At 52.2% G+C, this 26,551-nt stretch overlaps 1 protein-coding gene and 1 long non-coding RNA gene across 7 annotated transcripts in view; one reads left to right on the forward strand and one right to left on the reverse strand.

The window, feature by feature from the left end:
- Positions 1-26,551, forward strand: part of ZNF362 (zinc finger protein 362) — a 182,285-nt gene that overhangs the window by 140,331 nt on the left and 15,403 nt on the right. For 4 of the 6 annotated variants that reach the window (XM_058443465.1, XM_032160149.2, XM_058443467.1 and 1 more), the window contains 4 exons: positions 19,432-19,495; positions 19,681-19,927; positions 23,391-23,724; positions 24,828-25,052. In XM_058443465.1, the coding sequence (XP_058299448.1) occupies positions 19,432-19,495; positions 19,681-19,927; positions 23,391-23,724; positions 24,828-25,052 (870 nt within the window). Of the gene's footprint in view, positions 1-13,909; positions 14,036-18,546; positions 18,664-19,431; positions 19,496-19,680; positions 19,928-23,390; positions 23,725-24,827; positions 25,053-26,551 lie in introns of those variants that run through there. The other 2 variants (XM_032160150.2, XM_032160154.2) reach the window with 2 other exon arrangements.
- On the reverse strand, positions 13,836-15,069 carry LOC131384137 (uncharacterized). Its single transcript, XR_009214700.1, has 2 exons — positions 14,177-15,069; positions 13,836-14,064 (listed from the first exon to the last, which is right to left on the reverse strand). It is a non-coding gene; the product is annotated as an uncharacterized LOC131384137 (long non-coding RNA).

The raw sequence follows: 26,551 nt of genomic DNA on the forward strand, positions 1-26,551 counted from the left end.
GCGGCGGCGGCGGCGGGGCGCGCGGGGTAGGAAGTGTCTCCCGCGGCGTGTCTGGGGCTGGTCTCCGAGTGTGTGTGCGTGTGTGTGTGTGCGCGCGCGTGTGTGTATGTTTTCTTAAGCCGGGCTATTCAAACCCTGCTGCAATTCTCCGGTAAACAATGATTCATGGGGCTTAATGCAAATAAACGGATTGCAAACGGCGCGGTTCGCGCACTTTGCAGCCGGCCCGGTGGAGCGGCCAGTGCCGGATTTCTCCCTTTTTTTTGCAGATCTGCAGAATATGGCGTCCCTGTCCTGTTTTAAAAATAAGCCAGGCTGCCATTTTTGTTTTTCTTTTGTCTGAAAATTTTAATAAAACTGTCTGAGAATGTGGGAGAGGCGGCTGGAAGCAGAGGGGGCACCCGAAGGGTTGGCTTTTTTCCTTTTCTTTGGCGAGAGCCGCGAGCCTTTCGGGGAGGTGAGACACAATGCAATTGCACTTTAAAGAAAAAAAAAAGGGAAGCTGCCGGGCGATTTGGGGGGGGGGGGAGGGCTGGGAATTTGAAGTTAACTCCGAAAGTTTGCTTTGCTTTGCTTCTCTGTCTTTTCTTTTCTTTTCTTTTTTTTTTTTTTTGGAAGGCGGTGAAATGCCGCGAAAGGATCTCGAGGCCCATTTCTCCCCCAGCCAGCTGCCTTTGCAGGATTTTTGGGAAAAGTTAACTGCCGGTTTCCTCAGAGCTGCGCGGGATGGGGGTTGGGGGGGGCGGATGTGGAGGGTTGGGGATGGGAGTTTTGGGGGAACTGGGAAACATTTTTTGGAAGGGGCTCTATAAACATGGCATTGTAAGGAGCTGGATCCTCGGATCTGGGGGAGAGGGCCGGCAAGAGGGGCTCAGAGTGGGCCCAGGATTTCCAGCAAAGACCCCAGGCATGAGGAAATAATCCTGCTGTCCCACCACCCTGCCCTTGAGCAGCGTGGAACGTTCGGGAGCTGTGTGTGTGGCAGTGGGCCTGTCTCCTTCATGGGTGGCCAGGACCCCCGTGTAGGCTGGAATCCCGCCCAGGCCCTGGGGTGACCCTTGGACCCTCAGGCAAGTGAGCTTGGCCCTTTGCAGTTGGAGAGCCCCCTCCCCAACCTGGTTGTCCTCCTGCCCCCAGAGGTGGCAGCTGGTGGTAATGTCTTCCCCGACCCCACCCTATGATGAACTTTTGGTTGGGTGCAGGCCTGCAGCCCAGCGTGTCCCGTCTGAGGGGAGGGACAGGAAAGGTAGTCTGGTTTGCTAGTCCCCCTCGGTGTGAGCCTCAGCCCTGTGGTATGCTCTTATTCCTTTCTGCCACTCCTGCCCTGTGCCCTGGAGGTAGAAGCACTTTGGACTTCGGTTAAGTTCCTAAAGTATCTTGCCGGACAGGTCAGGGCCTGTTGGCTCCGCAGGCTGCCGAGGGGGATCTGAAGGCCAGGCCCACAAGGTCTGGGGTGACTGGCGCTGTCCAAGGCACTGGGGCAGTGTTGGGCCTGGCCTCTCATCTGTCCCCTACCCCAGCATTTCTTGGAGGGGAGACCCTTCTAGTCTCACTCCTGGTTTGTGTCCTGGCTCCACTAGACAGAGTGAGCTCCCAGAAGACAGAGTCGGGGGAGTTGAAAGCTGGGGTTAGGGGTTCAGGGCTGTGGAACTTGGCATGCCTTGGCCAGAGGGTACCAAGCCAGGTGGTTTTTAGGTGGAGGAACTGAGGTCCAGAGAGGAAGTGACTTGCCTGAAGTCATGCTACCAGGTAGAAGGAGACTGAGCCCGGGACCTGGGTGTTCAGGCTCCCACTGCTGGGCTCCCTCCACTGTTCTCCATGGGGGTCCTGGACCCCTGGAAGATCCGTTTTGAACAGAACTGGACTACAATGGGACAGCATGATCCCTTCACCCCCTCCTACCCCCTGCCATCATAATCCTTCCTGAGAGAATTGAACTTTACAGTTTGCACAGTATGGTGTGGTGGTTATCACATCAGGTTCTCCCAGAAACTCAGTTGGGGTTAAATTGTCCTAGTGGGGATTATGAACCTCATTATAAGGAAACCAAGACTCAAGAGAGGTTGAACAGTGTCAGAGGAGGCTTAAACTCAGGCCTGCAGGCTCCTCGCTGGCCTTTTCCCAGGTGGACTTTGGTGCTGTGGGAAGGACTCTTCTAGGTTTTGGGCTCTCTAATTCTTCTGCTGAACCCAGTGACTGTGTAAAAATCCAGAGGCCCACCCCACCCAAAGAATGTCAGAGCTGAAAAGGCTCAGATGTCAGGATGTCACTTGGCCTCAGAGAGGGGAAGCTACTGGCTGGAAGTCAGTGATTTGGGTCTCAGAACCAGACCCTAATCTCCTGCCTCCCTTCCTCCGTGACACTCAGAGGGACAATCAGCCTCTCTACCCATTGCCAGGCTGCACAGGCCCCAGGATGGCAGGAATTACTAGGGGGTGGTGGTGCTGGCGATGGTGTTATGGAATAATGGCCAGCGCTCCATGGAGACATGAACTTGTCCCAGGGACTGGGGAATAGGCTATCTGCCGTCTTGGGGGATAGAGGCAAGCTGGTCCCACATGGAAAGGAGGAAGCAGGTGTAAGGGTGAGGTGGGGACCAGATCTGAAGCCAGGCTGGCCCTAGCCCTTCCCTGAGCAGACACTTCCCTGTCTTGTCTCTCTGTAAAATGAGGAGCCATTCGTTCCTCCTTCTGCCATGGGCTATTTTATTCATTCATTTGTTGCCAGATCATTCCTTTATTCTTTCATTATCCATTAATTAGTTTATTGGTTAGTCATCTCAGTAATCTACCCATCTGTCCTTCTATGCAATCCTTAGCTCACCCAGCCCACATTGGACAGACGTGAGATACAAGTGTAGTCCTCCAGGGCTCTAAAGCTAACAAGGAAGAAGAGGTGAGACTGCAGGTGCATGAAACACTAGCCAGGGCAGTATTCGCTGAGCGCCTCCATGAGTCCCCAGGGGAGTCTCTCAGAGAAGGGAAAGCTTGAAGACACCGAAGGAGTTCCATAAACCATCACAGTGGTAGACCTGGGTCCTGAGATTAGGTCCCATTGTGTCACATGGCTTCTGTGACTTTCAGCACATTCTTTCCCTTTCTGAGCCTCAGTTTCCTCAACTAAAATGGGGTACTTTCTGTGAATCTCTCATGGGTTGTTGGGAGTGATATCAAGACAGTGTATGACATGTCTCCCCGCCCTGGCCAGGCATGTGGTAGGAGCTCAGTACGTACCCACTGAGTTATAAGGATTGCTGATGACTGTCCTAGGCCCTGCCATGATTTTGAGAACCGTGTTGGTGGTTTCAGAATGAGGCAAATGATCGGGGCACTCTGCAAGTCCTGGTCTGCTTTGTCATTCCCCTGCTGAAACTTTTCTAATGTTTCCTAGGCATTTATAAGAAAAAATATCCGAAGTACTTTCTGGGCCTACAAGGCCCTTAATAGTCCAGGCTCTGCCCACCTCTCAACCTTGGCTGCCTGCATCCCATCGCCACCTCCAGCCACACACCAGTTTCGTTCTGCACCTTGAATTCACAAAGCCTGGTGGCAGGGCCTTTGCACATTCCCCCACCAGGAGAGCTTTTCCCTGAGTGTTTACATGGCTGGCACCTTCTCGTTTCACAGGTTTCTACTTGAATGTTACCTCCCCAGAGGGTCTGCTTGGACCACTTGCTCTAAAATAGCTTCCTGCTCTCACTCTCTCACATCAGCTGCCCTTTCTTTTCTCTTGTGGCTCTCATCAGTATCTGAAACCCTCTCATTTATTTATTCGCACTTCTTGCCTGCCTACACCACTAGAACATGCTGAAGCGCCATGCGTGTGAGTGAGCAAGTGGTTCTGGTGTGGTGTGGCTGGGGCTTTTGTAGAGGTGAGGAAATGCTAGGGAGTCCAGGTGTGGCAGCGCATTGCCTGGGAGATAAAGTTACACCGAGGGCTGTCTTCTCCTTCCACCCCCCGGGAGACTCAGGGCTGTTGTTAGGAAATAATGAGGTGATTAAATCATGGAATCTAAGAATCCCAGTCTCTTCCAATCTCAGAGCTTTAGCATCTGAGAAGCTTTCCAGCTCAGAAGCTTTGACACTTGGAATCTTACCATGATAGGATGATCCAGTCTTAGGTTTAGAATCTTACAAAGTGGACTCTCACTGCCTTATTTAGCATCACAGAGGGCTCGCTTTGTGCCACACCATGTTCTAAAAGCCTTTATAAATATTAACATATTTACAGGTGAGGAAGCTGAGGCACAGAGATATTTAGGTATCATGGAGCAGTTGCTGGGATTTGAACCTAGCACCCTGGGACTCCTCAGAATCCCTCAACTGTTGAGGGGAAGCCCAACCTCACTTGACCCTTGCATAGAGCAGGAATCCCCTTCCCACACCTTTGTCAAAAGGGCCCCTGATCTCTGCCGAAAAACCTCCAGTGAACTCCCTCCTAACCAGGCCACCTAGCTTCCTGCTGTCAGAAAGTTCTCATTGCTAGTAAGATTTTCTTCTTTACAGCGTGTAAAGTGCTGCACCTCCCTTGTGAATAACACCTGGGAAGTGATGTTAGTGTCATGGTTTCCCAGTGCCTTTGACCTTGTGGATTCCTGGTTTCAGTAGCCTCTTTCTTCCCACTGGGTTGTGGGAAGAAAGGCAGACAGCCTTGAGGCAGACAGCCTCAGTGCATTGTTGAATGTAAGAATGAATGAATTGGTGTACAAAGACCGCATGAACCCTCAGGATTTCTGAGTTCCTATCTCTCTAGCCTGGTGCTCGGCACTCATCCAGGGTAATTGGTCAGGCTTCGTGTACTCAGGAAAAGCAGACACCGTTGTCTCTCCAATGAAGTCTGTATCTGATGACATTTATATATGCAATTCTTGGAGAATCACGTGAGATCTAAAATCATGCACTATTAGGAGCGAGGTGGATATCCCAGATCATCTAGCCAAACTTCATTCTACCCGTTGGGGAAACTGAAGTGGGAAGGGAGAGGAGCAGGCCTTATCCAAGGCCACGTGCATCTCTCTCTGCTCCCCAGAGGCCAACAGGCTGCCACAGTGTCTGCCTTGGGGATCAAAGGCAGGGGAAAGTGCTCAATGGGACAGTTGCTTCTTCTCTAGCGGAGAAGCTACCCCTGTACAATGGGGGCAACATTTTTGGATGCACAGGGTGCGCCTGGCACTTGGGGGGAGATTGAGGAAGCCAGCTGCATTGGGAGTTGGTTGGGGCCATGGTGATGGGGATGGCTTTCTAGAACCTGGGGCTGGAACTGGGCTTTGGAGGCTGGGTGGAATTTGGGGGAGGTGGCTGAATAGTGTCTTTAGTGGGTAAGGTGCGTAGAGAAGGCTGAGGGATTTGGCTCTGGGGCCTAAGGGGTCCTGCCTTGTTCCCTGCCTCATCCATGTGGCCACAAGGATATCCTTGGTGGGGTCTCCACCATCTGGGTCCTTTTCTGAACTTTGGGCAAAGGCTTCAGGATTCTTTTTTTTTTTTTTTTTTTTTTTGAAATGGAGTCTCGCTCTGTCCCCTCGGCTGGAGTGCAGTAGCGTGATCTCCCCTCACTGTAAGCTCTGCCTCCTGGGTTCACACCATTCTCCTGCCTCAGCCTCCTGAGTAGCTGGGACTACAGATGCCCGCCACCACGCCCCGCTAATTTTTTTGTATTTTTAGTAGAGATGGGGTTTCACCATGTTAGCCAGGATGGTCTCGATCTCCTGACCTCGTGATCCGCCCGCCTCGGCCTCCCGAAGTGCTGGGATTACAGGCGTGAGCCACTGTGCCTGGCCAGCTTTAGGATTCTTGAGGGGACAGTCTACGCAGCCATTCCAGGTTCTGATGCTCTGTGGGGGGACACCTGCCTGAGAGGGGGCACAACCCTTCAACACACTCAAATACATTCATACGTATTCACACCATTAGCTTTTCCATTACCACCCCTGACCCTACCTCCTGCACCATCCTTGCCCATGTGGAGCACTCCTCTGCTATTTCAGAAATACCACCACAGATATCCTAAACTGGATCCCTAGGAGCCAGGAGTTCAGGAAGCATGTCTGCTGGAGTGTGCATGCACACACGGTACACACATCACACAGGAGCACGTGCATGCACTCTTGCCACTGGGAGGACCACATACCCAAGCGTACACCGTGCACTCTCCTGGGAAGCAGCACGCAGCCACATGCCTGATCATCTGCACATTCTCCCACACGCATGGTATTCATCTGTACACAGCTCTGTTCACTCAGGCCTCCTTGTGCACACATGTGTTTTTACATGTAGCTGAGTCTTGCATGCACACACTCATTTACACTTGAGATAACATAGCCTCAAATTCTAGCCCTTGTGCAGTGTGTCTCATACACACCCTTGCATTCACACCTGCACCGACACCTGGCCTAGACCTCCTGGAAATGGTGGAGCCGGCAGCTCGTTTCCATCTCCTGCTTTCATTCACTAGTATTTCTTGAGCATTTACTATATCCAGGCTTTGTGCTAGATGCTGGGGGTAGATGGGAGGAAAACTGATGTATATAGGTCCCTGCCCTAGTGGAGGTAGACAGGCACTATATAAAAGATCACACAAATGGTGATGATTTTTTTTTTTTTTTTGAGATGGAGTCTCGCTCTATCACCCAGGCTGGAGTGCAGTGGCACAATCTTGGCTCACTGCAACCTCCACCTTCCAGGCTTAAGCAATTCTCCTGCCTCAGCCTCCAGAGTAGCTGGGATTACAGGCATGTGCCACCATACCCGGCTAATTTTTGTGTTTTTAGTAGAGATGGGGTTTTGCCATGTTGGTCACACTGGTCTCAAAACTCCTGACCTCAGGTGATCCACCCACTGTGGCCTCCCAGAGTGCTGGGATTACAGGTGTGAGCCACCGTGTCCGGCCACATGATGATTAAAATTAGAGATTTTGGTCACTATGTTGACTGATGATGGGGGAGGGGCAGAGGGAACAGCCTGGGCAGAGACCCCGAGGTGAGAAATTCAAGGACAAGGAGAAGGTGGTGGCACTGGGACCTAGGGAAGGTGCAGGAGATGAGGCAGCAGGTGAGGGTGAGTCTGGTGGGGCCTGTAGCCTGTCTTCCCTGGCCTGTTCCCCGCGAGCCATTTGTCCACCCCACACCCTCCCCATTCCTTTCTCTGCCCAGCGCAGCCCTCCCTTTGCTGCTGTGGCCTGCTTGGGGCCTGTTCTGTCTGCTGGCCTGCACCCCAGGCTGGAGGCCTGTTAGGCCTGCCCCACAGGCTGCCTGCCCTGGAGGTCCTGGGATATAGCAGGGAAGCAGGCTTCACTGCCTGCCAGGGGTTCCCTGTCCAGGACCCCTGAGACCTGTCTAGAAAGCTCCTGGGGGCCGGGCCAGAGCCAGGGTCCAGCAGTTGGCTTTCCTGTTTTCATTTAATCTCAGACCTGGATCTTTGCCAGTCAGAAGAATGGTCCCTGTGGGTCCTGAAGGCTGCCCAGAGCTACTGCCACCCCCCACCCCCCAGATGGCATCACTGGCTGGTCAGATTTCCACGTGGGTCTTTGGAATGTTGGGAAAGGCTCCCTTAGGCCTTAGAGAACCTAGCAACAGCAACGGCAGCTGACTGTTCAGGAGTCCTCACTGTGTGTCAGGCAGTGTTCGAAAGATTTTACCCATATTAGCTCACTTAGTCCTCAGTACAACCCATGGAGATACCATGACCATCCCTAGTTTACAGATGAGAAAGTTGAGGCTTGGAGATTTAGGTAACAATCCCAAAGGCCTGAGCTGGAGCTGTCTGCCTCCAGAATCCATACTTTTAACCCTCGAGCTGTCACATTTCCCCTTTAAGGGTCCAGGAGCCCAGGCTATGATTTGGTTGAACCCCTTCACCTTATAGAGGCAGGAAAGGAGGCCCAGAGAGAAAACGGACTTGCCAGAGTGTCCTGGTTACCTCTGCCTGCACCAGATGCATGGCCTTGGGCGGGTTAGTTACCTCTCTCAGCCTCATTGCTGACCCCAAACGAAGAAGCGATGACCATAGAAGCTTGGGGGACACCTGGGGACTGACATTGAGGAAGGACCCAGGGTGAGGGCTTCTTAGGTCTCCTGATACGTGCTTTGTAAGTCAGTAAGCTGTCCGTTCATGTTCTAAGCATCTTTCTGAATATATGTTGTATTTCTTTTTTTCTTCTTTTTATTATTATTATTATTATAGTTTAAGTTTTAGGGTACATGTGCACAATGTGCAGGTTTGTTACATATGTATCCATGTGCCATGTTGGTGTGCTGCACCCATTAACTCGTCATTTAGCATTAGGTATATCTCCTAATGCTGTCCCTCCCCTCTCCCCCCACCCCACAACAGGCCCCGGAGTGTGATGTTCCCCTTCCTGTGTCCATGTGTTCTCATTCAATTCCCACCTATGAGTGAGAACATATATGTTATATTTCAAAACACTCACAGCGTCTACCTCATGGGGTCGTTAGGAGCCACAGTGAGAAATGCTTGTAAAGTATCTTAAGGTGCCTGGCGTGGAGGAAGCAGCTATTATTATTATTACCATCATCATTTCATACCAGCAGAAGGAGTTCCCTGTGGGGGTAGGAGCTGGGGGTCCCCAGGAGAAATAGAAGTAGGAAGGGGGATGTGTTCCAAGCCTGTAGAACATTCTCTCAGAACTGAGAGGGTGTCATGGCCCCTTCCGTAGATGATGGCACTGAGGCTTCCAGAGAGGGTCAACTGCCCTGGGTGTCTCTGGGTAGCTGGAGGTGGGATGGGGGGCCCAGAGGGTGAGGGTGTTGGGGAGGGGGAGGGACAGTGAGGGGAAGGGGCAGGCTCCCAGCTCCCACTGACCTGGGCACAGACAGCACCCCCTCCCGCTCTGATCAGCTCTGCCATCACAATGAAAACAGCCCTTCCCAGCCCCACGGGGCTGCGGAAACCCGGCCTAATTGGATCCAGGACCCCGGGAGCCTCTTTCCTTCCGGGGAAGGAAGTTCCCAGGAGTGTGTTTCTGGGGCTCACCAGGCCTGGCCAAGGTCCTGAGAGTGGGGTGGGGTGCAGTGGCTGGGGCTCAGGGTTCTAGCTGCTTGGAGTGGCAGAGGGTAGAGGGGCTGTGGGAGGCAAACTTTGAGCATGTCTCAGGAGCCTGAAAGATGGGAAGCCTCAGTTTCCCCCTCCTAGACTATCTGCTTATTCCCTCCAGGCCATCCTTCTGGCTCCATAACAGCTTGTCCATTGAAAACCTTGGCCATGGCCCGCCCTTGCTCAGGGACCTCCCATGTCCCCCCCCCCCCAGTGTTCTTTCACCGGAGCACCTTAGCCTGGAACTCTGGTCCTTTGTGAACGGCTCCAGCCACCCCACCCTTCTTCCCTTGTGAATTCCTGCACTATACCCCTGACCCACGTGATGCCGTATGCTTTCCTGCCTCGGGGCCTTTGCACATGCAGTTCTTTCCACCTGCCATGCCCTCCTCTGGCATCTCCCTCTTGCAATTTCCCCTTCCCCCTTCCTGAAGTCTGTTCTTCCCACAGTGAGATGAGTTCACCCTCCTGAGAATGCTGCCACTACCCTCCCTTCCCTCCCAGGCTGACTGCGGCAGTAGCTGTTGCCCCTCTCTGGGGGCAGAGATTATGTTTGAGAAACCTTTGCCCTCCCAGGGAGTTAACAGTTTTCCAGCCTCTGCACACACTGCCCTTCTGCGCAATGACTGTCCTGGCAAACTCCTCCATCTTCACGGCTCACATGGAAAGACCGCCTCCTCATCAATTCCCTCAGTGAACATCTGTTGAGTACCCAGTGTATACTAGGCACTTGAGGCCCTACTGCATGGCTGGCGCTGGGCTCTGGGGCTGCAGCAGTGACGGCTGATGGGGAGACAGGCCTAAAGCATATTTAGAGGCATGGTATTCATACAAAGATGGGGTAGGGAGAAGGCAGGGGACCATGGGAGTGTATAACACGGTAGCCCAATTCTTATGTAGGAAACGTCAAAAGTGACCTTTAAGTTGAGACAGGAAGGGAGACCTGGGTGAGCTGTGGGGCTATGTTGGGGTAGGGATTGTAACTAAGAACCAGACCAAGCCCTGCTTTTGGGGAGCCCACAGCCTACTTGGGGGACTGGACAAATAACCAGATAACCAGACAGTTCCTCAAGGTAGTGCCAGCTGAGCAGAGTTTTGAGGGCAGGGTTCCAGCTGGGTGGTATGGCCCCTAGATGGAGGGGCTCAGCCTGTGCAAAGGCATGGCTCATCAGATCACCTTGTTCTGGGGGCCCTGATGCTGGAGGGATGGTGCCAAGGGGCACACCTGGTGAGATGAGTATGGCCAGGGGACCTTCTTGGCGAAAACCCTAGCATCAGATTATGGAGTTTGAACTATACCCCAAAAGTGATTGGAATCCAAGAAGGATTTTAAGCGGTAGACTTAGTGCCCTGGGCAGGCTCTCCTTCGGCTTGGTCCTCCCTGCTGGGGCCCCTGGATGGGACCAGGAGTCCCTTCCTGACTGCTCTCCTGGCTGGGGTCATGGGTGGGGCTGGAGGCTTTTGCTGTGGGACTTTGAGCAGGCCCCTGTCCCTCCCTGAGCCCCACTCTCCTGGGTAAACTTGCAGGGCCGTAGGCTGGGGTTTGGGGTGTCTTGCTTTGTCAAAGCTTGCTTAACTTTTGGTTTTATTAAAAATATTCCCTTAAAAAATCACATAACAATACTCTTCCAGGCCTATCGCCCCATCAGCTGTGACATGGAGAAAAATTAGAAAACAGGGATATGACATAAGTAAAAAGCCACCTCGTCTCTGCCCCTGCTCCAAGCCGGAAACATCACCACTGTTAGTATTTCGGTGTTTTCTTCTCCTCTTTTCTCTCAACACCCAGTTTTTATATAGATGTCCTTGCTCTATCTATACATGCAATTTTTAAAAATCTTCCCATTTCCCTCCTGACTATTGTTGTATGACAAGTATTTTTTAAATGGCTGCAGAGTGGTTTCAATCCTTCCTTTTAATGGATCCAGTGTCAGGATGGAGAGTATGGGCTTTAGGGCCTGATTGTCTGGATTCAAATCCTACACTTAAGTGCTTGACTTTGGGCAAATTTCCTGATCTCTCTGTGCCTTCAGTTCCTGACAGGCCAATGTAACTGTTAAATGAGTCATTACAAGGCCAGTAACATTAGCTGTTATTAATGACCGTAGACTGTGTCACCAAGTAACATGACTTCAACAGAACCTGTTTAAAATTTCGGCTGTTCCAGGTTTTTGCTGCTGTAAAAAACCACTGACGCAAACAGCTTTGTACATATAACTTTTTCTATATTTTTCTAGGGATGGATGACCAAGAATGGGATCACTAGGCCAGGAAGTTTGGACATTTTTAGAGCTCTTGACAAATTCATGCCAGATTTATTTCAGAAATGATTGTTACAGTTTACACTCCCGCCAATAATACATGAGCGTGCCAATTTCACCATACCCTCACCAGTATTGGGTGTTAGCATTTTCTTATTTCTTGTTGCTATTTTGACAGGTTAAACTCATTGAATTTTCACTGCTATGGAAGCAGAACTATTTTATGTGTTTATTAGCTGTTAACATCCTTTTTGGGTTGGCTAGTCTTCAGAGAACACATATAGCCCCTTCTTGGGTCAATTAGGAAGACAGGACTTAGATACAGGAAATAGTGAACAGTGTAACACAGAGGACAGCACAGTGCCAGAGTGGGTGGAGGGGACTTGGAGGAGGGGGAGGGGGCTTCCTTCTATTCAGGCCACAGCCCTTTCAGTTCCCCCCACCTGATTATTAAGTAATTAATTAATCCAAACCTTTATCAGATACCGTGCAGGGCTTAAAAGATAAATGATTCAGCCATGATCCCTCCCCAACAGAGCACATGTCTGGCAGCAGCGATGGATGAGCAAACAGACAGAACATGGGGTGAGAGGGGTTCTGATGATGGAAATGCAGGGTACAAAGGGAGCAGAGAGGAGAGCACGCAGTGCAGCCCAGGCATGGAGGCAGAGCAGTCCCCTATTGCTTCCAGGAAGAGGTGGCCTGTAAGCTGGGGCCTGAGGGATGCATTGGAATTCACTAGTGAAATGGGGAGGGCAGAGAGCACCAGGGAGAGGATGCAGCCTGTGGAAGGTGAGAAGGGAAGCAGAGCCCTGGGGGAACTGGGAGATGCTCAGTCTGGTTGGGCAGTGCAAAGTAGAACAGCCAGAGAGATTGGCAGGGGCCGCACATGTAAGGCTTAAGCAATCCAGAAATTGTCTGGAGGGAAGTAGGGAGCTATGGAGGGTCCTAGGAAGGGCAGAGTTGTGATCCTTTATTTTATTAAAATCACAGTGACTGCAGTAATGGAGTGGAGGATGAGGGTGGAGTAGGGGAACCTGTGAGGAGGCTCTTACAACAGCTGAGGCCAGAGCTGAAGGGGGCCTGGATCAGGGCAAGGGAGGTGGTGCAGACGCCTTCTCTCCCCACCCTGTAGGATCCTAATCAGCTTCATGGTGCAGATTGAATGCCACCTCTTCCAGGTGGCCCTTCCTGACACCCACCCTCCAAGTCGTGCGTGCTTTGAGGCTGGGGCTGCGCAGGGCCTGGCATGCAACAGTCAACTGCCTGCCCACCAGCAGCTGACCCTGACCTCCCCCTGCCCCATGCCTCTGGACCCTCCATCTGTTCCCCGCACTGGGCCGCCAACTACTTTCTTTCATTTTTTAAGAATCAATTTATTGTTTTCATTAAGCAACTGAACAGCATTACAGAGAATTTGGAAATCAGAGAAACAAAGACAAAGACCGAGATTGGCCCCAGCTGCCTCCTGCCTTGCTCCCAGCCTCCCTCTGGGTGTGGCTCCCTGGAGCGTGCTTTTTCTGACGCAGGTTTTTATTTTTGCCTCCTTTGTAATCACAGCGTCCGGATAGTTTTGGGTCCTGCTCTCTCGCATTTGTTTGTGAGGAGCTAGTTCCCATGTGGCCGTGGGGTCTGGGCAAGTGTCTTCTTTTTAAAGACAGGTTCTCACTCTGTCACCCAGGCTGGAGTGTAGTGGTGTGATCATGGCTCACTGCAGCCTCAAACTCCTGGGCTCAAGCGATTCTCCTGCCTCAGCCTCTCAAAGTGCTGGGATTACAGGCATGAACCATGCCCAGCCCAGCCAAATCTCACTTTTTAACATCTGTGGGTTGGGCTGGGGTGGGGGGTCGGGGGTGGCCATAAGTTGCTTTACTGAATCCCTCTGCCTTGCAGTGGGTAAGTCTTGTGACATTCCTCCCTGGGCTGCCTGTCCTCTTTGTGTCCATTTGTCTAGGTCTGAAAGTCTCCAGGTGGCAGGGCCTGGCACCTGATGTACCCCTTCCTCAGTACCCCCTCCCTCATTTCCCCTCTGTGGAGCTTGCTGGGCTGGCCTGAGAGACACCCTTCTGGGACAGGGTGATAAACAGACCCGGTTTCAAGTTCAGACTCAGCTCTGTGACCTAAGGCAACTTGCTTAACCTCTCTGGACCTCAGTTTCCTCATCTGTACAATAGGTCTATCGTGAAAGTAAAATAATGGCTGTAAATATCCTGACACAGTTCCCAGTCCATTGGAAGTGGCCACCTTGGGCTAGAGGCTGGCAGAAATGAATGAGCACCAACCCTACTTGTGAAGAGTTTGAAGTCTGGTGGGGAGGACACCCGGGAAGATATAACTGCCCTGGAGTGCAGTTGGCCCTGTAGTGCTGGGCCAGTGCTGGGCGTCCTAACTCCATCACTTACTAGCTGTGTGATCTGGGGCAAGTTGGTCAATCTCTCTGTGCTGCACTTTCTTCTGTTAATTGTGCATCTCAGAGTCATTGGGAAGATTCAGTGACGTGAATCATGGCATATTCAACACATAGCTGTTGAAATCAATGGTAGCTGGCACTTTATTATTATTATTATTGTTATTATTGTTATTGTTATTCCCATATACAAGGTGCTGTTGGGAACACAGAGGAAGTGACTGGCTGGGGGTTCAGGGAAAGCTCCGTAGAAGAGGGAACACTTGAGCTGGGTCTTGAAGGATGAGTAGAAGTTCACCAAGTGGGAAAGGACACTCTAGGTAAGGAGCCTGTGATTCCAGGTTGCACTCTGTCAATGAGGGTTTGTTCTTTGGGGGATTAAAGCATTGTGTTCGTCCCACCTTCCCTGAGTGCTCCCGCTGCTACCCTCTGGGTCTGCCCTGGGGGAGGTGTGTGCTTACCCTCCCGTATCGGTCTCCTGTGTCATGGTGGCTGTGGGTTCCTCCTCACGGCAGCTGCTGGGTCCCCATCAGTCCATGTTTGGGGCCACAGGTCTGTATCTGTCATGTGTGTCTGGGTTTGGTTCTGTCTGTCCGCATGTTCCTGTGGCTGTGTTTGTCAGCACTGGTATACGGTGGGCCTCCTGGGCTCCACTGTAGGGGGCACCTTGCATGCTTCCTTGGCCTCCAGCTTCAGGCCTCTTTGGCCGCTCTCCTCCCTGGCCCAGGCGCAGCCCCTGCCTCTCTGCTCTGCTCCCCAGGGGCCTCCCACTGCCTCTTCTCCTGTCCTTTCTAGTCCCCTCTACGCTGGGCACTCAGAGGGCCTTTCTCAACCACAGACTCTGTCCCATCACCCACTGCTTCAAGTCTAGCCTTCAGGCCTAGGAGTCAGGGAGCAGCCTTTTAGGTCTGGCTCCAGCTGCCGGCTCCAGCCTCATCTCCCATCTGCCAGGCAACACCGAACGCTCGTGGCTCCCCTCACGCTGTTGGGCTCCTTGCCTGGGGGGCCTTTGCTCAAGCTGTTGCTTCTGCTGGGAATGCTCCCACTTCTTCTCTGCCTGGCTAACTCCCACTCATCCTTTAAGACCCAAGGCAGGCATCACCTCCCCTGGGAAGTCTTCCCTGATCCTCTCCAGGCTGGGTCAGGTCCCTGGCTCTGGGCTGCTAATCCCTTACCTGGGGGGCAGGAGCAAGTGCCTTGCCCAAGATCACACAGCTGGTGAGTTGGAGTCAAGATTGGAACCCGGGTCTGTTGGGCTGCAAAACAGAGCGGGCTGTTCCACAGTCCTGGTGAGGCGACAGTGGCTGGGACTGTTGGAGAAGAGTGGGTGGGCTTGAGAGAGATTTTGGAACTGGAATCCTGAGGACATGGCTGAGATGGGTCTGAGGTGGGTGGGAGGGAGGGTGAGTGTGGTAGATCACTGTGTGTCTGCAGGAGCATCAGGGCAGATGGGGATGTCCCGCTGTGAGCTGGGGGTGACCAGACCAGGTGCATGGCATAGGGGAAGACCAAGTCTAGCTCAGGCCTGCAGAGTCTGAGCAGCCCAGGAGTCGGCCAAAGGGACTGTCAGGGAGAGGCCTGGCTGGAGGTGGGGACTTCGGGCTTGGCTGGTATTTAGATTCTAAAGTGGTTGGGCCACCCAAGAACTGAGGCTGGTGGGAGAGAGGGGGCTCCCGCTCTATCCTGAGGAGCTGAATTGGTGGGGAAGAGAGGCTAGGGACTGTAAAGGAGGCTGAGAGAGTGAGGAGCCAGGTGTCATGGTACACAGGCCTTCTCCAAGGGGCCAGGTGGCAGGGAGGCCATGGAGGACAGGACTGGAAGGCGGCCCATAAGCTTTGACCTCAGGGAGGCCATGGTGGTGTGTGGTTGGCCTCATAGGTGGGAGTTATTTGCAGAAGCTTGTGGCTCACTTGTCTGCTTCCTCCACTTAGCCTGGGGCTCGGGGAGGGCAGAGTTCTTTCCAGTTGGCTCAGGTTCCCCAGCACTGGTCCCAGTTTGGCCCAGAGGATTTGTCCAGTATGAATGGATGGACAGATTGATAGATGGGCCAGCTGCCATCAGCAGGCCGTTTTCTGGAAGGGGTGTTTCATTCATCCACCCATCCGCTGTTTTTCACCTTTTAGAATAAGAGAAACAAAATGACATTTGCTCCCCTGCAAGGATCAGCCCTGTGTCTTGGGGCTCACAGTAGAGAGTCTTGGCTTTTGTCGTGCCTGAGGCCTGGCCACCAGCGTGTTTCCTCTGCCCATTCTGGCTTGCACACTCAACCCCCGGGTGGCTGCTCTGTCTCCACCCCCAGCCCTCACCAGGTCCTCAGATAGTCCCCTCTGCTTCACTGCTCCCCTGGCCCAGCATGCTTCCTGCCGCCTTCTCACCACCAGCATTCCAACCCAACATCTTAGCATGGCATTCAGTGCCCTGCATCTCCCCACCTCCCTGCTCTGCAGCTCTCCCTGGTGCCTGTGGGTGCTGTTCACTGTCCCAGGCCTGCCTTGTGCTTTCACATCTCCATGCCTTTGCTGAAGCTGTGCCCTCTTCCAGGAATGTCCTTCTGCCTTGTCCCTCTGTCCTGAACACACTTCTGACCATGTCTCTTTCTGGCTTCAAGCCCCTCCCTTAGACAAGGTCTGAGTGGCTTGGCCTGGCCCTGGCTGCTTTCCCCCCTCACCTCTCGCCAGGGCCCACCCTCTTGTACAGGTCCCAGGGCTGCACAGGGGATGCCCACCTCAAAGGCATGTTGGGAGTCTCACATGAGATGCTGTTGATGAGCACCTAGCAGTGTGTCCGACATGCAGGAAGAGCTCAGGAAATGTCTGGCCCCTGCCCTGCCTTCCCTGTGCCTGTCACACAGTAGGTAGACACTAGGACTAGGGTCACTGACCGAATCATTAAATTACTTAGAACCAGCCATAAAATGATGCAGAGAAATCAGGCAAAGGTGGTGTGGATCAGATTAAGTGATCCGGGGCCCAACTAGGGTGAGGGGTGGCCCCTGCCTGACCAGGGGTCTGATAAGTGGCAGAGAGGATGTTCTATCCCAGCTGTGGTACCCTGGGCAAGGCCCCCTCTTCCCATAGCCTCCTGACCAGGGTAGTGGCTCTGAACTTGGCATTGAACTGAACTGAAGAGGAGGAAAAGACAGATCTCCCAGAACTGTCTGAGAAGCAGCGCAGTACAGTGGGCAGAGTCCTGGGCCATGGCAGGAGTGAGGCAGGGTAGCCTGTTTTCACCCCATTTTACAGAGGAGGAAACCTGAGGCTTAGAGAGCTAACACCTAGCATCACATCACAGTGCTGCTTCCTGTTTCTCATGCATGTGGCCTGAGCAAGGTGCCTCCCTACTGGTGCCCTCGTTTCTTCCTTCGTAAAATGGGGGTGAAAATTCTTCCTTGCTTGCCATCCTTCCGAGGTTCCGATGAGAATGCCAGTGGGCACAGAAGAGCTTTGTGAACTGTGAGCAGTGCTAGATAATTGTATGGGATTGTCTTTAAAGTCATTCTGATTATTATTCATTTATTCATTCCATTATGCAACTCGCATTATTGATAACCTCTGGGCCTGGGTGCTGGGGATACCCGGATGAACATGGCAGGTGTATCTGATTCCCAAGCTCCCTGCCCCTCGCCGTGGAGCCTCCTTACCCTGGCTTTACATGTCAGTCCCCTCCACATTTCCCCCTGTGGACAACAGCAGGGTTGGGACAGGTCCTGAGACTGCTGTGTGAGCGGGTGCTCACCTTTGGGGTCACAGCCGTGTCATCCTAAGGTAGGGCTTATTAACAAGCCTGTGATCAGGATGGTTTGTCGTTCCCCTGAATAGGTAAGGGACTGATGAGCTGGACTTCGGAGTCAGGCAGATTAGAGTGGGAATCTCAGCTCTCTGCTTGCTTGCTGTGTGACCTTGAACAAGTCACTCCACCTCTCTGAATTCAGTTTCCTGAGCTGTAAAATGGGAATGATAAGAGTACCTACCTGCCTTTCAGTGTCATTGTGCCTGGCACAAGAGAGGCACTTGGTAACTTGCAGCCTTCTCACCATAATTATTTTGAGTTTGTTCTGGGAAAGGAGACGTCCCAGGGGTCTGGAGCATTCAGGGAGAACTCCAGGCAGGAAGTACTTCTTGTGTTGGGCTGTAAGGGATGGGTGGGCAGAGGGAAGAGCATCTTGGTGCCTGTGGATGGAGGAGCAGGAGGGCTGATAGAGGGCAGGAGCTGCCCCAGCCACCTGAGGAGGGTGCTCTGACCCAAACTGGCCCTCAGGCTGGGAGTGAGGGGTAAGGACATTTGCATATAGATATTGAGCCATTTGCATATGGGCATTTGCTCTGCCAAAGACTAGGGTTTGCAAAGCAAATTCCCCAGAGGAACCAGCTTGAGCAAATCTGATTTCTAGTTTTGACTGTGGCACCTTCGCCTTATGGCCTTGGACAGGTCTCCTTCCCGTCTCTCTGAGCCTCAGTTTCTTCACTGATAAAATGGTATAATAATACCTCTTGTGCCTACTTTCAAGGAAGGATCACAAGAGATAATTCATCTAAAATTTCTTTCTTAAAATACTGAGATTAGATCGTGTCCTTATTGAGGGTTTTCTCCCGAAGCCCTATAGCTACCATTCCAACAGGGGCTTCTGAAGCTCATAGGATCAGGGAAAGAGGTTGAAAGCACTTCATTTTGGTCTTTCCTGTCAAAATAAACAATTTCATTTAAGCAATAATACCAGTTAGACAAGTGATTTCTGTAAGAGAGAGAGAAGAGAAACTTGACAGGGAGCAAGACTTAATGGAAACCCTCTGTGAGGCATGGTCCCTGTAAGTCACTTCTTGACTTACTCTAGGGTCGCAGGAAGACAAACCTTCTGGAAGACTGAGATAGCCTTGAAGGCCCATCCTTCATACTGCCCTGGTTGAAAAGGCCTTCTAACTGCACAGGCCTGCCATGGAACTTGCCAGAGGTGAGGGCCACCAGACAGTTTGTCACACACTTTTACCAAAGAGCTGCAGACTGCCCTAGCTTCAGCCTCTTCAGCCCGCTCTGTAACTACAGCATTCTCATCCACGTCGCTGTAGGTCAGATGTTGCATGTGACATTGAACAACCACATGTGGCCTGTTTCTTGAAGATAACTTTCCAGAAGTACAATTTCTTGAGTCAAAGGGCAGTAATCATTTGGGTCACTGTAAATTGTCCTGCCAAACTGCCCCTCAGAAAGGCTATATCTGGTGACCCCATGTTGCCCCCTGATTTTGAGAAGGATGTCCATACTCAAGGGGTCAGGGGGCAGAAGGGCAGGGACCAGGGATGGGCATTTACAGATTTGCTCCAGTCCTCCCCAGTTTGTCTCTGGACTTGAGGGGCCTCTGTGTGGAACCCACGGGGTTGGCACAGCAGCCTGGGGCCCTCCTGGGGGATGGAGATTGGTTGGCCAGCATTGGGGTGATAGGGGTGGGAGCTGGTTGAGAGTACTCTGGTGTGGATGTGACCTTTGCCCTGTGGGGCCCACTAAGGGGGGGTGGTAGGGGTGTCACTGAATTCCAGGTTTTTCAGCCTGGAGATGTGGCTCCCTGGCCTGGTGGGAGGCCTGCTGTGCTGTGAGGCTGGGGGTCCCATGGGGACATGGATCCCCGACACTGACCCTGACTTGAGTGGGCGCAGCTGAGGGGTGCTCGCCCCAGGCCTTGGGGAGGGCTCTCTTCCCGGTGACAGTCGCTCTCTTCCCGCAGGATGGCCGAGCCTCGATTTAACAACCCCTACTTCTGGCCCCCTCCTCCCACCATGCCCAGCCAGGTAAGACTGACGTCGCCCCTCCGGCTGCCCTACCCTCCTTGGAGCTGCTTCGCTTCCCCTGGGTTTTGGCTGTGGCCTGCGGGGGCGAGGGGTGAGGAGCGAGGGGCTCGCGGGTGGACCAGCGGGCCTGGAGAAGGGGCGGGACGCGGTCCAGACCTCCTCAGCCCGTCCTCTTCCGCCCGCAGCTGGACAACCTGGTCCTGATTAACAAGATCAAGGAGCAGCTGATGGCCGAGAAGATCAGGCCGCCTCACCTGCCGCCCACGTCGGCCTCGTCGCAGCAGCCGCTGCTAGTGCCGCCGGCGCCCGCCGAGAGCAGCCAAGCCGTCATGTCGCTGCCCAAGCTGCAGCAGGTGCCCGGGCTGCATCCGCAGGCGGTGCCGCAGCCCGACGTGGCGCTGCATGCGCGGCCGGCCACCAGCACCGTCACAGGTAGGCGGCGCGGGCGGGGCCGGCGAGTGGGCGGGGCCGGCGAGGACTGGGCGGGCGTAGCGGGGGACTTGGTGAGGATGGGACCCGGCTAGGTGAGAGCAGGGCGGGCAGGGCCTGGGGGTAGGGCACAAAGCTTGGGGTGGCGGGGTTGGCCCCGACGAGCCACAGCACCGGACTTCCAACGACCCAGTACTGGAAGGACCCTTCTCCCCTCAGTGGACACGACAGGAGCCGGTCACTGCTCCATGGGGCTCACCAGGAAAGTTAGGTTCACATAGAGAACTTTGGAAATCCCGAGATTCTTTGGGAATCCAGAGAACGACCCTGACCAGATTTAGGGGGTAAGAGAAGACTTCCTTGGAGGAGCCAAAAGGCAAGGAAAGGTTGGCAGCAAACCAGGGAAATGGGACAGGAAGAGGGAACCGCACATGCGGAGGGAGTATGTGTGTAGGAAGCAAGAGAAGGACAGACCGTCTGGGGTGGGGAGGCCCGGAAGATGGTGATGACGACGGTGATGATGGCAGCTGGCTCCAGTCGAGCGCCTGTGTCCGTTCACCAGTGTTCATTGTACTTTCAGCAGCCTGTGAGGTGTGTGCTGTTGGTACTAGGTGGAACACTGGACCGTTTTGACTTAGAAAGACAGCAGTTTCATGCAGTTCACCTTAATGTCTCTATTCAACAGATGAGGAAACTGAGGCAGAAAAAGGTAAAGCCACGTGCAACCACGGTTTACAGCTAGTAAGAGGCAGAGGCCGGCAGTGTGGCTCCAGAGCCCGTGTCTTCACTCTGTTTCGATGCGCAGTTCTGCTGAGGCTTCGAGGAAGCAGGGACCAGATTAAGAAGGGCCCTGTAGGCCACAGAGTGGTTTGGACTTGACCCTCGGGCAGTGGGGAACCCCTGAAGGTCTTTAAGTGGGGGAGGAAACCGAGTCTGGCCGCTAGGTGGAGACCAGATTGTCAGGGGTAAGCACGGAAGCAGGGAGACCTTCAGGAGTGTGGGGGCCTGGGCAACGCCGTGGTGGTGGGAATGGAGAGAAGTGGACAGATCTGAGATGCATTGTGGGAGAAGAGAGGACAGGATGTAGGAGTGTGAGGGGAGGGAGGAGGTGAGGGAGACTCCCAGGGCACCGCCCTCGTGATGGAATCCCCCGAGAAGGAACAGGGTTGGGGAAAGATGTGAGCTCAGTCTTGGATAGGTTGAGGCTGGGGTGCCAGGCGGACATCCTGGGATAATGTCAAGGGGCTGGAGCCACCGGAGTCCTCCTTGGAGCCTGGTGGATAGGCTTTCTTCAGAGACCACAGTGGCTGGGCCTTTGTTCCTCCCCTGTTGCCCCTGCTGCCAGGCAGGTGCTTCTGCCTCTGTCCTTCTCTCCTGCCTTTTCCCAGAGTCACCCAAGAATTACAGGGCCTGGTAAACCTCTCCAGGCCCCAGCTGCACTCTGCATATCGCCGGTTATTATGATTTTATTAAATTTATTTTTTCCATTATAAAAGTAATATTAAAAAAGTAATATAAGCATATTAAGGGAAATTTGGAAAAAGAGAAACTAGCAACAAAAAAATCATTCATAATCCCCAGCTCCCAACTGCGCAGCTCAGAGAGGCTCTTGGTCCGTTTCCTTCCTTTGCCATATTTTTTGCTTTTCAATATTCATGTGTGTTTTGCTGAGCTTGTGGTAGGGCTGTACCCATGATTTTAACTTGCTTTTCCTACTCACCATTCTGTCATAAACATATATATTCCACTTTTTATTATAAAGGTAATACATAGTCATTTTAGAAAATTTGGAAATTGCCGATAAGCTGAAAGGAGAAAAAATAGCCTTAATCCTACTATTGTTAGAATTTTCATATGTTTATAATTTATTTTATTTTGTCCTTTAATCACAGATGTTAAAAATGGATAAATTCACCAGGTAAAAGATTCAAATAATATAGAATCAGATAGACAAAGTGTGAAAATCTCCTTTTACCAAAAAATTCTTCTCTTTCCCTAGAGAGAAACACAATTAGCAGTGTGATGTGTCTCCTCTCAGATCTATTCCTGTGCGTTTACATGCACATATATCTTGTCCAAACTACGTATGTAGTTTGAGTGTGTGTTCTTTAAAATAGCTGGCCTCGTATGTCTGTGATTTGCTTTTTTCACCTGACAGCACATTTCGACCTTCTCTCTGTGTCACCGTATCACATCGATCTTGTTTTAGTGGCTGTGCAGTTCTCCCTAATGAGAGTGGACCACAGCTCTTTACAAAGCTCACGCTGAGGACAAACAGGTTGTGTCCAATTTTGTCTGATCACAATTTTGTATGGACATGTACACACATCTTTGTGCTCATGTGGGAATATTTCTTTATTGTAAATTTCTAGAAGTAGAATTGCTTGGCCCAAAGTTATGTACATTAAAATTTGTTTAAATTAATTATTTTTTTAAGAGATAGGGTCTTGTTCTGTTACCCAGGCTGGAGTGCAGTGGTGTGATCATGGCTCACTGAAGCCTTGACCTCCAGGGCTCAAGTGATCCTCCCACCCCAGCCTCCCTAGTAGCTGGGACTACAGGCACACGCCACCACACCCAGCTAATTTTTGTAATTTTTGTAGAGACAGGGTTTTGCCACGTTGCCCAGGCTGGTCTTCAGCTTCTGGGCTCAAGTGATACTCCTACCTCAGCCTCCTAAAGTGCTGGGATTACAAGCGTGAGCCACCGTGCTCAGCCATGTTTAAATTTTAATGGCTGTTACCAGACTTCATTAAGGCTTCACAAATGTACACTCCCACCACCAGTGTATGATACAAAACATTCTCCTGCCGATTTGACATTATCTTTTTCAATGCACAAATTTTTAGTTTAAAAGAAAACATAGAACCACACAATAGATACCATTTTCATGTTTTTGTCTGCTTCAGTTGATATAATAAATGTTTCTAGTCCTATCATTTTTAAAAGAATAACTTTTATTACAGAAGTTTTTAAAACGCTCAAAGAATCAAGCAAAGTTAAGCCTCTTTTTTTTTATTACTCCTAATCTACCATCCGTATCACATTTTGGCACATTCTTTCCTACTTATTTTTTTCTGTGCGTACATATGTAGTTTGCTTAAACAAACTTAACCTTTTCAGTAGAGGCAATTAATCGCTGTTTACCGAATCCTTTCCTAATGTTGCATATTTCAGTTGCCTCTAAAATTTTGCTGTTATAAATAAGACAGCAGTGAACTTTTTTGTGCCTCAGTATTTTTCTATAGTTTGAATTTTTCCAAAGTGCCTCTGTTATCTAACTCAATTTAATCTTAAGGTGTCTATGGCATCTTACACATGCACAAGGTCTCATTTAGTTACCCCTGGGTAATAACTTATGAACGTTAAGGGGATGCTCGCCTGCCAAAATCACATAGCTGGGTGGGCAGCTGAGCTGGCCTCTGCAGCTCCCCTCACCCCTGCCCCCACCCACCTGTCTTCGCAGGTCTGGGGCTGTCCACCCGGACCCCGTCTGTGAGCACTTCTGAGTCAAGCGCGGGCACGGGCACGGGCACGGGTACCAGCACCCCGTCCACACCCACCACCACCAGCCAGAGCCGCCTCATCGCCTCGTCCCCCACCCTCATCTCAGGGATCACCAGCCCCCCTCTCCTGGACTCCATCAAGACAATCCAGGGCCACGGCCTGCTTGGCCCCCCCAAGTCCGAACGCGGCCGCAAAAAGATCAAGGCGGAGAACCCGGGGGGTCCGCCTGTCCTTGTAGTCCCCTACCCCATCCTGGCCTCGGGCGAGACTGCCAAGGAGGGCAAGACGTACAGGTGGGGGTCTCGGCGGGATGGGGTCCGAGTGGGCTTGGGGCTGGGGCTTGAGCCAGGGCTGCCCCAGGAGCCCAGCAGCGGGGCTGAAACAGGACCCTTTGGGCCGAGGGGGCAGGGCTAGGGTCCAGAGGGGCGGGGCCTTCTGGAGAGCCCCACCCACATCCCAAGTCCCGATTCGGGGAGGGCTGCTGGGGAGGGGAATAGAGCCTTGGAGCCTTAGGTGTGGTCTATGGCTGGCAGCCACCCCCACAGCCTGGGGTTGTGAGAGTCGGTGTCCTCCTTCCTTTAAGCAGTGTTCTCAACCCTGGCCACCTTAGAATCACCTGAAGAGGCCGTGCACAGTAGTGGCTCATCCCTGTAATCCCAGCACTTTGGGAGGCCAAGGCGGGTGGATCACCTGCGGTCAGGAGTTTCAGACCAGCCTGGCCAGCATAGTGAAACCTTGTCTCTACAAAAAATACAAAAGTTAGCCGGGCGTGGTGGCGCGCCCCTGTCATCCCAGTTACTCAGGAGGCTGAGGCAAGAGAATAACTTGAACTCGGGAGGCAGAGGCTGCAGTGAGCCGAGATGGGGCCACTGCACTCCAACCCAAACAACAACAACAACAACAAAAAATTTTAAAGAATCACCTGAAGAGCTTTCAGAAAATGCGGATGCCAGGGCTGCATCTCCAGGAATTCTGAGTTAATTTTTTGAGGGTGGAGGGTATGGAGGGTGGGGCAGGCGTTGGTATTTCTTAGACGCCCCCCAGATGATTCTGATGAGCAGCCTGGTTGAGAACTACTTCACGTGGTAGAGCCTCCTCCCTGGAACCATGGGATATAGCCACGGGCAAACCCTCACCAGGATCAGGCCTGTCTTCCCTGTGAGGTGCGACCCTATGCTCCAGGCTCTGTAATGTTCCCCCAGGCAAGAGCTTCTCCTCCAGATTTAAGGGTGCCCAGGCTGGGAGACTGTCCCCTGTCTTTCCCAGGTGGGCCTGTGCTTCTTGGGCTCCTCACAGGAAAAACCTGTCCCAGGTGCAAGGCCTCTGATGTAGAAGGCCTCCCCGAGGTGGACAGGCTGGGGTTTCTTCCCAGGTGAGCCTGTGTGTTGCTCCGCAGGTGTAAGGTGTGCCCGCTGACCTTTTTCACCAAGTCGGAGATGCAGATCCACTCCAAGTCGCACACAGAAGCCAAGCCCCACAAGTGCCCGCACTGCTCCAAGTCCTTCGCCAACGCCTCCTACCTGGCCCAGCACCTGCGCATCCACCTGGGCGTCAAGCCCTACCACTGCTCCTACTGTGATAAGTCCTTCCGGCAGCTCTCCCACCTCCAGCAGCACACCAGGTGAGTGGCCTGCCTGCTGCCCTGCTGCAGCCCAACTCAGCTCAGCACCTGTGGCATAGCACATGGAGCCAGTGCAAGGAAGGGCAAGGACCTTCTCCAGGTGCCCACTGCCCTCCGGGTCACGGCCCTTGCGGACCTCACTGGCCTCAGCTGTTGTTACTGCACCTCGTCCCCACTGTTTCTCATCTCTAGGGCTTTGCACATGCTATGTCCTTTACCAGAGACACCCTCCTCCCGCTTTTCCCTGTTTCTCTGGCCATCCCCTTGTCCTCTCTCAGTCTAGCTTCCTCCAGGAAGCCCTCCCTGATTGCTGTAGCTGGGTAAGGGACCCAACCTCTGTGTCCCCACAGGGCTCTGTGCATGTCCATCATAGCAGTTGTAGGCTGTCATGCCCATGTCTGTTTATCTGCCCACCTCATGCAATCTACTGGAAGTTCTTGAAGGCAAGAGCTCAGTCTCCTCCATTTCTACATCCCCAGTTTGTGGCACAAAAGAAGCAATTATTAAATATTTTGGAATAAATATAACTGGTTTTTACAGAGCATGTGATTCATCCATTTAACAAATACTTACAGAAACTTCTACTCTATGCCAGACACTATTCTAGATGTTGAGGATACGGCAAGGAACAAAACAGACGAAAATCTCTGCCTTCGTGGGGCATACAGTCTAGTTGAGCGTGTGAAAGGGAGAATCAAAGCTATAAATGCCTTAAGAAAAGTTTGTGGCCGGGCGCAGTGGCTCACGCCTGTAATCCCAGCACTTTAGGAGGCCGGGGTGGGTGGATCACCTGAGGTCAGGAGTTCGTGACCAGCCTGGCCAACGTGGCAAAACCCCGTCTCTACTAAAAATACAAAAATTAGCTGGGTGTGGTGGTGGGCGCCTGTAATCCCAGCTACTTGGGAGGCTTAGTCAGGAGACTTGCTTGAACCCAGGAGGTGGAGGCTGCAGTGAGCCGAGATTGTGCCATTGCACTCCAGCCTGGATGACAAGAGTGAAACTCTGTCTCAACCAAAAAAAAAAAAAAAAAAAAAAGTTTGTGCAGGGGGGTATAGATATCAGAAAGACTGGCTCACCAAATAAAAATACCATTGGCATTTTTAAAAGCAAGCCAAAGATTACCAAGATTACAGTCCCTCTGTTCAGAGGGGAAGCAGCACTGTTTTCTCACATGACGACGATTATCTGTGTTAACATTGTCACGTGTTTGCCAATATCAGCATTGTAAAAGTCAGGGATAAAACTGGTTTTTATTGTGGAGTTTGTAATTTACAGAAAGAATTCACGGTTTTTTCTGTTTTGAGGACTAATACTATACAGAAGGGCTCTATTTTTTTTGAGAAAGTCTCACTCTATTGCCCAGGCTGGAATGCAGTGTCATGATCTCCGATCACTGCAACCTCTGCCTCCTCAGCTTCCCAAGTAGCTGGGATTACAGGCCTGTGCCACCATGAGAAGGGCTCAGTGTTTTATTTGCTTTTTTGTTTTTGTCATCTATT

The sequence above is a fragment of the Hylobates moloch genome, unplaced genomic scaffold, assembly GCF_009828535.3.
Source record: "Hylobates moloch isolate HMO894 unplaced genomic scaffold, HMol_V3 SCAFFOLD_8, whole genome shotgun sequence".
NCBI classification, from domain to species: domain Eukaryota; kingdom Metazoa; phylum Chordata; class Mammalia; order Primates; family Hylobatidae; genus Hylobates; species Hylobates moloch.